Genomic DNA, 10293 nt, shown 5'->3' with positions numbered 1-10293 from the left:
GGATCTAAGGATCTGAGAATCCAGGACTCCTACACCCCAAGGCCCCAAGAATTCAAAAACCTAAAAATTTAAGATCCTACCTCCTGAGAATGGGATAGCGGCTCTACGTTGAGCAAAAATTTGTCCAGATCGTTTTCCGTACATTCCACCGGAGAACGGCATCGTCGATCGTTTGCCGTACATGCCTCCGTTGAATGGGATCGCTCGTTTTGTGTTGAAAATGTCTGAAAATTTGCTTTACAGATCCAAAATTTCAAAATTTGAAGCTTCAAGATTCATAAGAAATCTACTGTGTTTGCCTTAATAGAAGACCGCCCTATAAGTGCACTTTAAGCTCAATTGTCTTGATTCCTGTGAGAGATATCGAAAGTCTGTCAACTGATGAAATGTTTATTACAACGTAGCGGGTTTTACTGTAGCCCCCACACTCTCAACTTTAACACAATTTATCTAGGTTCATGTAAAAGATATGAAAAAGTTGTCAACTGATAAATTGCTTATCATAATATCACCAATACTTTATCAGTTGACAGATTTTTAATATCTTTCATAGGAACCGAGATAATTGAGCTCAAAGTTGAAATTTAGGGTGGGCTCCTATTAGAGAAAATGCGGTAGATTGCTTGTCTGCAACTTGATGTGATGGTGTTTTCAGAAACTACTACATATTGTAAACGTTCCTGCAAACACTACCACGCAAAAATGCACTCTCTACTTCCAAACTTTTGCAACCCGATCTCTGACTCGCCCACCATGCTAACTATCACAAAAAAGCAGGGAGACCAAACTAAAAAAGAACTCTTCTAGAAGTTTCCATTTCATTTCCTGTTCAATTTCCGGTTCAAGTGATCTGCTGGCAACTAACCTCTAGGATGATACTCCAAACTCGAGTCATCCTCAATTGATTCCATTGGAACGCGTACCAGAAATACTACCTGCTCGTCGTCGGCTGAAAAAATTTTAATTTGAAAATCGCTAATTAGACTTAATGAACCAGGATCGTAATTATCAATTTCAGGTTTCAAATCAGAAAAATATACATTTTGAGCCGAGTTATAACCATTTCAAGTTGATGGCCTAGCATTATACAACTCTAGACCATTTGTTATAAAACGCCATATCTCGGTTGAGAATAGACATTTTTGAGTTTTGAAAACTCTCGTTTTTTAGTTTTCTAGACCATCAAATTTGACCACCTTCCCAATGTCCAAACTTCACAAGCTACAGTACTCCGAACAAAAAGATACCGCATATTTTCTTTTGAACTGAAAGATAGTCAACTTTGGTGACTTCATTTTTGTATTTGACTACTTTTTTGTAGCCTTGTTAGTTTTTAAGATATGCGCCTTTAAAGTGAGAGCGCGCTTTGGGTCGAGAAGGAGGTGTGTGAGCGCGCTCTCACTTTAAATGCTGATATCTCAAAAACTAAAAAAGCTGCTATAAAGTTGTCAATTACAAAATTTAAGCTCTTGTTCTGTTAAATATACTCTTGAATTTCCAGACAAATCGAAAAATTGTGAAGATCTTTTGTAGGATTCCGAAGTTGACTAATTTTCAATGAAAATGTCGAAATTCGACATCTTTTTTCCGGGATACTGTAGCTTGTAGACTTCCGAAGTCCAAAAATCAGTAACTTTGAAAGGTGGGAATTTTCGGGGTAAGGTACTCAGACACATTGGACATCCGGACCAACCTTTTTGTGCTGCTGAAGTGGCGGCGACGGCCAACAAGAGAGCGATGTACCACATATTCCCGAGGCCCACGTGCGTTTTTGTTTTTACCTGGAAAACTCAAAAATGTAGATGTGGAAAATTCAGAATCTGACTCAGAAGACGTCAAGAGAAAAGGTCATATGAAAGCAGAATCACAAAAAAAACATAGGTAAACAAGATGGGTCAGAATGTGTTTTAATTTGCAAGAATGAATGACTGACACAAAAAAATATAAAAAATGAGAAGTAAAATTTTCTTTTTGAGATCAGATCTGTTACGTACACCAGGGAATTACGTAGAAAAAATGGGAGGGTGAGTGATCAGGAATATTTTTTCAGCTGTTTCGAATTTTGGGATCTGAAATCAGATTCCGAGATTTCAGAAGAGATTCTGGAATCTTCGAAAATTCAGGAATCCAAGGAAATATCTAGAATCCAGAATCCAGAATACATGATCCGGGACCCAGGAATCTAAGAATCTAAGAATCTAAGAATTCTGGGTTCTGGATTCTGGATTCTCACGAATTTCTCAGAATCTAAAATTGACGTCTTCATCTTCTTCTTCTTTTTCTTTCAAAAACAAAACATCTCAAAACTTAATGAAAACTATTCTGGAGCGAGGATTCTGCACGACGACGACAAAAGAAGATGTGAGGAAAAGTGGGCGGAGCTTACGGAAGAGCAAACAATGACGTTTTCTCAATCAAGTTTGGAATAGGAATTTAGAGAATTCCAGGGAAGAAAAAGTCGTAAAACTGGGGTTTTATGGAAATTTTCACTTTCTAAATCCCTAAAATTGTAGGGGATAATTGGAGAAAGCCGGAATGGAAAAATCAGGATTTGAAAAACAAAAAAAGTGGATTTTATGGAGATTTTCTGCTTTTCAGAGCCTCATTTCAAGGAAGGAAAATGGAGATGGCAGGTGGTCTTGGGATTTTGGGTAAAGGAGAAAAAAAAGGAAAAAATGAGTAATGTAGAAAAAAATGTTGAGGGGGAAAGAGCAAAACACAAGAAGAGTCTAGAAAAATAACAATTTCAGAAAATTACAGAAAAAAAATTAATTTTGAAAAAATCTGAAAAAAAATTAGAAAATTGAATTTCAAAACTTTAAAAATACATTTTCGGTTTTTTGAGATTCTTAGATTCTTCTTTCAAGCATTCAAGACTATTTCAATTTTCGAGATTTTCAAAAATTCTGATTTTTTCAGATTTTTTTTATTTTCTCGGATTTTTCTTGGAACCCCAGAATCTCGAAACTCCAGAAATTCAGAATTTCAGAATTTCAGAATTTCAGAATTTCAGAATTTCAGAATTTCGTAATTTTCAGAGTTTCAGAATTTCAGAATTTCGGAATTTTCAGAGTTTCAGAATTGTAAAATCTCAAAACTTTAATTAAAAACACCAATTTATAGGTTACTGAACTTCTAAAATGTGGGCAGAAACTAATTTCCCAGAACCCCAAAAACATATAAATCACGCTTTTTTGAATGATATAATTTTATAAGAATTGAAAAAAATTGGATTAGAAATCCGAAGTTCTTCTATTTCTCTCGGGGCAAAAGAGGAGAATTCTTGTGAAGCAACAGAAAAACTCCGAGGAAAACGAAAATGGCGTGTCAAGATGTAGTTGTCTAGAAAATTTCAGAAAGAAGTGGACAGCCAAAAAAGTGCAATAAATCTAGATAGACAACATAATTTGAAATTTGATTCCAAAAATCTCAAACTCAAAAAACCGAAATTTTTGAAAGCTGAAAAACTTTTTGACTAGAAAACTGAAACTTTCAGAAGGTCCTAAACTCAAAAATCCGGGAAAATAAATATACGCTCCGAAAAATTCCCTCTCAAAAAAGTTCTCGTTCTGTTCCACTACAATTATCCTCTCATTCAACAAGTGCTGATTTCCGAAAACCACACATTGGTGCTCTCCAGAAAATTCCGGAAGTCTACCAAATGTTTTTTTTTGGTATTTAGAACTAAAAAAGTTCTGATGTCACAAAAATGGAAGAAGGTTAGGGTACATAGAAAACCTGGAAGGTTATGAATCTATTTTTGAAAAAAACTCAGTGTTTAAAAAAATAAAACTTCAAAAATCAGAAAGAAAAACTTGCTTTTGAAAGTTTTGGAATTTCGAAAAAAGCCAAAATCTCTGAAACCCAGGATTTGAAAAACGAAGAAAACCAAAATTTGAAAAAATAGAATACCGTAAAACTTGTATGGGAAGGGATCCCTAACTTTTAACAAGATAATTTAAATATTTTAACAAAATAATTCCAAATCCAAGGAAGTTTCCTAACCACCAACTCCAAGTCAATTTATCTCGACTCCTGTGAAAGATATCAAAAAGTGATCAATTGATGAAACATTATTGATTTTACGATAGACCTTTTGTTAGTTAACCACATTTTGATATCATTTACGGATACCGAAATACATTGCGCTGAAGGAGACGCAGTCGCTTAGCCGCGTCTCGCGCTCTCTGTCCTGAGCGCGCTTTCTCTAGTCGTCGACTTTGACCCAATTTTTTTGGTTCCTGTGAAAGATATCTAAAAATAATCAACTGATAAATTGTTTACCATAATAGCACAAACATTTTATCAGTTACCACATGTTTGATATCTCTCACACGAACCGAGATAAATTCCGAGATAAATTGACTCAAAATTGACATTGTGGGAGCCCTTCTATTACAGTTTCTACGGTATTCAAAAAGTTAGAATGCAAAAAAGAGCCAAAATATTGTTAATGTATTGTAATGCTAATTTCTAAATTGCTTCATTGAAAGTATTAAGATCAATCTTTTTGAATTTTTTAAAGAATTTTTTTCAGAAAACCTAGAAACACTAGAAAAAATGCTCAAAAATGAGTCATGAAAAAACTCTAAGAACTATTTCTGAAGTCTGAAAAAGACCTATTTCTAGTACAAAAATTAGAACTGAAAATATAAGGCTTTCCAGAGAAAATTGGATTTTCTTTTTCAAAAATGATTTTTTTTCGAGAAAGGAAACTGGAATTTGAAGAAACCAATTTCGAAAAATCAAACTAAATCTTTGTTCCCTACGTCTTTCCTTCTGATTTGTTTTTACATATTTATGGGATGGACTCTTTAAATAGTCAAAAAGTTTTTTTTGCAAGTGGTCCTCCGCTAAAACCAAAAAATAGAACAAATGTGATGGGACATTTTTCGGGAAACGAATTTTTTGCAAAACAAAAAAATGCAACAAAACAAAAATCAGAAAAGAGAAGCGGATAGAAAATGACGAAATGGGGAAATCCTAAAATAATTTTTTTGGATTTTCCGAGTTAAAAACGGATGTGAGGATTACCGGATAATTCTTATTTTCTGACCATCCTCAACATTCCAAGAATGACATCAACTTTCGAAAGTTAAAAAAAAAAATTCTAAAGGAAGTATCCACTTGAACATATCATTTTAAGTAGGAGAGGGATGGGATACTTCAAAAATTACTTAATGGATTAAAAAGTCAATGGGCGGAGCCAAAAGAAACAAAAAGAGATTAAAACTTGCCTCGTCATTGGAATAGGATTTTTTGAATAGAGTTTGGATTTCTGGACACCGACAGAAAAGGACAAAAATCAAGATTTTCGTTGTTACTTTTGCAGAAAAAAATTAATTGCGTCAGAGAGAACACTTCAGAATGGATCTTTGAAAAACGAGGGTGGTTGTAGATAAACGGGTCGCGTGCGGTCCGTATACGGTTCCTATTTCAACCGCGCGCGAACGCTGAGTGTCCGTAACGGATCCGTTCGCATTTTACCTGTGTAGATGAGTTTTCACCACTTCGAGCAAATTTACCTCGATTCTTGTAAAAGATATTATGAATGGTCAACTGAGAAAATGTTAAGCATAAAATGAGTAATATTTGATCAGTTGACAGTTTTTAGATATCTCTTACAGTAACCAAGATGAATGGGGTCAAAGTTGATGGCTAGGAAGCCAGGTGTCAAGAAAGAGCACAGAGAAGCTAAAGCGGCTGCTCGACTGTGTTCCCTTCAACGTTCTGTATCTCAAATCCTGAAAGAGATATCGAAAAGTAATCAACTAATAAAATCCTTATCATAAAATTAGTAACATTTTATCAGTTGACAACTTTTTAATATCCCTTACAGGAACCGAGATAAATTGAGCCAAAATCGACTACTTGGGAGCGCGCGCTCAAGACAGCTCAGGTAAACGATTCGGAATTAGATCTGAGTTCATTCGGAATTAGATCGAATAACTCGAAATTCGGAAGTAGATCTGGACTAGATCTGATACCAAAGTTGCCACGAGAAATGCGCCATCAATGACTCAGCTGCCGCGGATAAATTGTTTTGTTTTTTTTGTTGTCCTAAATTTTTTTCGTCAAGAAAATGGGTATTTCTCTCAACTTTTGCCTTTTTTTCGCTCAATTATTTAAACTATATTTTCTGGAACATATTTTAATGTGTTGTGCAAGTTTTTGCAAATTTTTAGGTGATTTTTTTTAGGGACAGCTGAATATTCAAAGTTCAATTTATATATACGACTTCTATAGAAGACAGTAATTCTATGAACCGACAAAAATACGAATATTCTGAAGATTTTAAATTCAGAGAAAACTCTGCAGGTAAGATAATTTTTGCCCTTTTCAGCTTAAAGGATTACGTAAAAACGATGCAAGGGATCACCGAAAAAACAAGAAAAAAAGAGATGATAAATTTCTCTGATAGTGAGCTCAATTTACACAAGTCGAGAAGGTCTTACTTCCGGAAACTGCGTCTCGCCGTGAGCAGGTTAGTTTTCGAAAGTCTGGTGGACAAAGAAACATGCGTGAAATTGCAGGCTCTCAACCGAATGTGTCATGATCCGATTAAAACGATTCAAAATTTTGGGATTTGTTGTATAAAACAACTGCTCTGATGAATTTATTTGGATTTGCAAAGATTTGAGTACGGAAATTATATTGAAATGGCTCAAGTAAGTTTATTATCAACATCACAAAGCCAAAAACTTCTTTTTTCAGTTAAATCGACATTCATTTCATAAAGAATACCCATCTTATCTACAACCGGAAACTATGACAAGAGAATTTTCAAAATCGAAAATATGGACGAGCGGAAGAATTCGAATTGAGATTTTTTTTTCATAAATTTTGTCACTTTTTCTTATCTCATAGGTCCCATTATTCTCGCTGAATTCATCGTTTTCTTTTTTGCTGATCCCATTCATTCATTTGTGTCACACCCCTCATTTTCGTTCCGATTTCCTATTTCTAAATTTTAATCAATGTTTTTCTTTTTCTCATATTTGTTCTGTTTTCTTTTTTAATAAATTTTATTATAAATAAAGTGAATGGCGTTGAAAAGAAAACAAAATTTGAAAAGCGCTCGCTACGATGCTCCGAAATCCCGCTGGTTTGTTCGGAATTAGATCTAATTCGTTCGTAGTTCATTCGGTGTTCGTTCGGAATTAGATCAGCTAAATTCTGTATTAGATCATGCCACTTCTATTTACGAACGAACCCAGATCTAATTCCGAATGAAGTCAGATCTAATTCAGAATCGTTTACCTGAGAGAGAGCGCAAGAAGCTAGGGCAGCTGCGCGATCGCGTCTCCTTCAACGCAATTTATCCGGTTTCCGTCAATGATTTCAAAAAGTTGTCAACTAACAAAATGTTTATCAGGGATCTTTCAAATTCACAATTTTGAAGTTTCAAAGGTTCGTATTTTCAAAATTTTAGAACCTTTTTTTAAATCGTTCTTCGAGATGGATTTGAAGACTAAAAAATCCCAGAATCGGAATTCCGGAATCTTGGTGGCTAAATTTCTATATTTGAAAATTTAAGAGAAACCAAGGATTCTAGGGTTTTCAGAATCTCAAAATCATGAAACCAGAATTCAAATTTCAGAATCCCTTCTTATTTCCAAAACCAGAAACCCAGATTCTCTGTAGCTAAAGCTACTCCTATATTTCAGTATTTCAGTATTTTGGAATCCAGAATCCACCTATTAGAAAAACCATCAAGAATTCTGAAAATTCAAAAATTCGAAAATCTATGAAAACCCATAATTCTGGAAACCAGGACAATTAGAATTGCAGGAATTCGGGGAACTCAAAAACCAGCAAATCCTATCGATGATTCAAAATTCAGAATCCAGGATTTTAAAAGCCGAGAATTCTGGTAATCTCCAAACTTCTGAAGTTCAGAATCTCAGAATTCCGAATCGCTGGATCACCCAAAAACTAAGAATCACATGTCGAACCAAAAACAAGCCCATCTTCCTAAACCTAAACCCAGTTACACTAAAAGAAAAAAGAAGAAGAAGAAGAAGAAGAAGACGTTATAAGAAACTAGCTGAAGGAGAAAATGACGCCTCCTTATGTTATATAAATTGAATTTATAGTCGCTCGAGCAGTCATAAAAACCCAGAAAAGGGATGTGTTACAACAAATAAGAAACATTTTCATATTCCCAAAAATTTTTGTTTAACAAATTTCACGAAATTTGAAATAAAAGTTGCAAAATTTTTCAGGAAAATTGACTACTTGGAAATTTATTGGAACCATTAAAACTGGAATTTTAAATTGCTGAGCAATCTATATAGACTATATAGAAGTGGGTGTATAGGTTGCCGGAAGAAAAGATGACTAACTTTGAAAACTAAAATTTTTTGAAAGACCAGTAATTTTCGAAAAAGTGGGTCATATAGGTAAAGGGTCACAAGTTGGGTTTTTGGAGTTCAGACTAATTGGATTTTGGGAAAAATGGGAGGAGAGTAGGAGAACGTTTCTGAGAGTCTGGAGACTATAGTCTTCAGAAAGTTTGTGGGGGAGGGAACTTGAAAAAAAACAGGAAATTTTGAATTATGAGTTTTTGGGACATTATCGAGGTTGTCTAATGTTTTGGTTTCATAGAATTTTTCTGAATGCTTCGATTTTTAAACTTTCAGGTTATCGAGTTTCTAGAAATTTTGGATTTTCCGAACTTCAAGATCCTTAGATTCCGGAACTTCTGAAAGTCTAGATAGTTACACTTTAGACTTCTAATATTGCAGATTATTCAAAATCCGGTTTTTGAAATTTCAGTTTTTTTTTTCTGCAACCGTTACTTAAAAATCCAAACAATGACGTCACTTCCTCAATTTAGGTGGATCACTGGATCCCTAAAAGTCATATGTTTTGGGACCACCTCCTTCAGACACTAATTAAGCTAATTAGGTTTTTTAGACAAATTTTACAACTAAGGAAAAAAAATGGTAGGTCCAAAACATGGGTTAACCAGCTTGAAATCTGAATTCAATGAAAAGTGCCATGAAACCTGTAAAAGAAGGGCTCTGCGCTTTGACTAAATTTATCTCGGTTTTTGTCAAAGATATCAAAAAGTGATCAACTAACAAAGTATTTATCATATAACCAGTGAAATTTTATTAATTGGCTATTTCTTGATACCTCTTACAGGAGCTGAGATAAATTGGGCCAAAGTTGAGAGTGTGGGGGCTACTGTAAAGGGCCTCCTCGCTTCCACCTTTGAGCCTATTTATCTGGGTTCCTGTTAGAGATATCAAAATGCGGTCTGCTGACAAAATGTTTATCATACAATTAGTATTATTTTATCAGTTGACCATTTCCAGATACCTTTCCCAGGAACCAAGATAAATTGAATCGAATTTGGAAGTGGTTCTGAAATTTCCATGAAAACTAACAAAATAGAGGGGAAAAAAAATCAAAAGTTCAAATTAGATGAAAAAATGTAGGTGTAAAATGTTTCCAATTTTTCAGCACGAGATTCAAATTTCCTCCTTACACCCCCATCTTAAACATTGGAGGAGATTTAGAGCTATTTTTAGCCTATTTCTTGGTGTCAAAAATCGTATTTAGCTGGGCTGAAAATGAAAATTTCAGATTCTTGAATTTCACAATTTTAAAAATTCTAACTTCTAGATCAACCATAGATCTAAATTTTCAAAATTTACTAACCTAAATTCGAAGAAAGAAAACAAATCTGAATCTTTGGAACAAAAAAAAAACAAGGAAGTTTGGAAAATTTGAATTTTTTTGGCTCGTGGAGATGTTCTGAAAAATTTCAGATCTGAAATTTCTAGAGTTCATTGGCTTTTATTCTAGGATTCTGTAAATTTCCAAGAAATTAGGGAAAAATTCTAGATCCCAAGTTTCAGATCGCTAGACAATTTTCACCTGCTGAAGTTCGTTTTTTGAGGAACTTTCAGACAAAATTCTGTCTGGACTGGAAAAAAGGTGAATAACAGGTTTTCGAGTGAATGGGGTAATTAAAAATCGGTGGACAAGAAAAAAATCTAGAAGTTCCGCAAAACACAGGTGATTCGCGAACAATCCGTTACGGACGCTCAGTGTTCATGCTTGTTAGAAATAGAGAACGAATTCTGATAAAAGGATCCCACTAAATTCACATAAATAAATTTGTTATCTACAGTATCCGGTTTCGCTCCGCCCCCTCGCAAATCGACACGAGCGCCGTCTCCGAGATTTTCAAGTGTCACTTTTTTTAATCCGACAATACTTGGGATCGAATTACAAAACGCTTTCTTAACTTTTCAAAGCTCCCACCAAATGTTGACAGTA

The 10293-nt window shown here is 34.5% G+C and overlaps 1 protein-coding gene across 1 annotated transcript; it reads right to left on the bottom strand.

Annotated features, from left to right (window-relative positions):
- Nucleotides 1–78: 78 nt before the first annotated feature.
- Cbr-nlp-10 lies at nucleotides 79–1748 on the bottom strand (the record flags this gene model as incomplete). Its single annotated transcript, XM_002647059.1, has 3 exons — nucleotides 79–224; nucleotides 866–949; nucleotides 1694–1748. Coding segments are annotated over 3 exons (285 nt in total), but the record flags the coding sequence as incomplete, so codon positions are not given.
- Between the last annotated feature and the right edge of the window lie 8545 nt (nucleotides 1749–10293).

Source organism: Caenorhabditis briggsae (genome assembly GCF_000004555.2).
Source record: "Caenorhabditis briggsae complete genome, chrIII, whole genome shotgun sequence".
NCBI classification, from domain to species: Eukaryota; Metazoa; Nematoda; class Chromadorea; order Rhabditida; family Rhabditidae; genus Caenorhabditis; species Caenorhabditis briggsae.
Note: the sequence above shows the minus strand (reverse complement) of the source record. Positions and strands in the feature narration are given on the sequence as shown.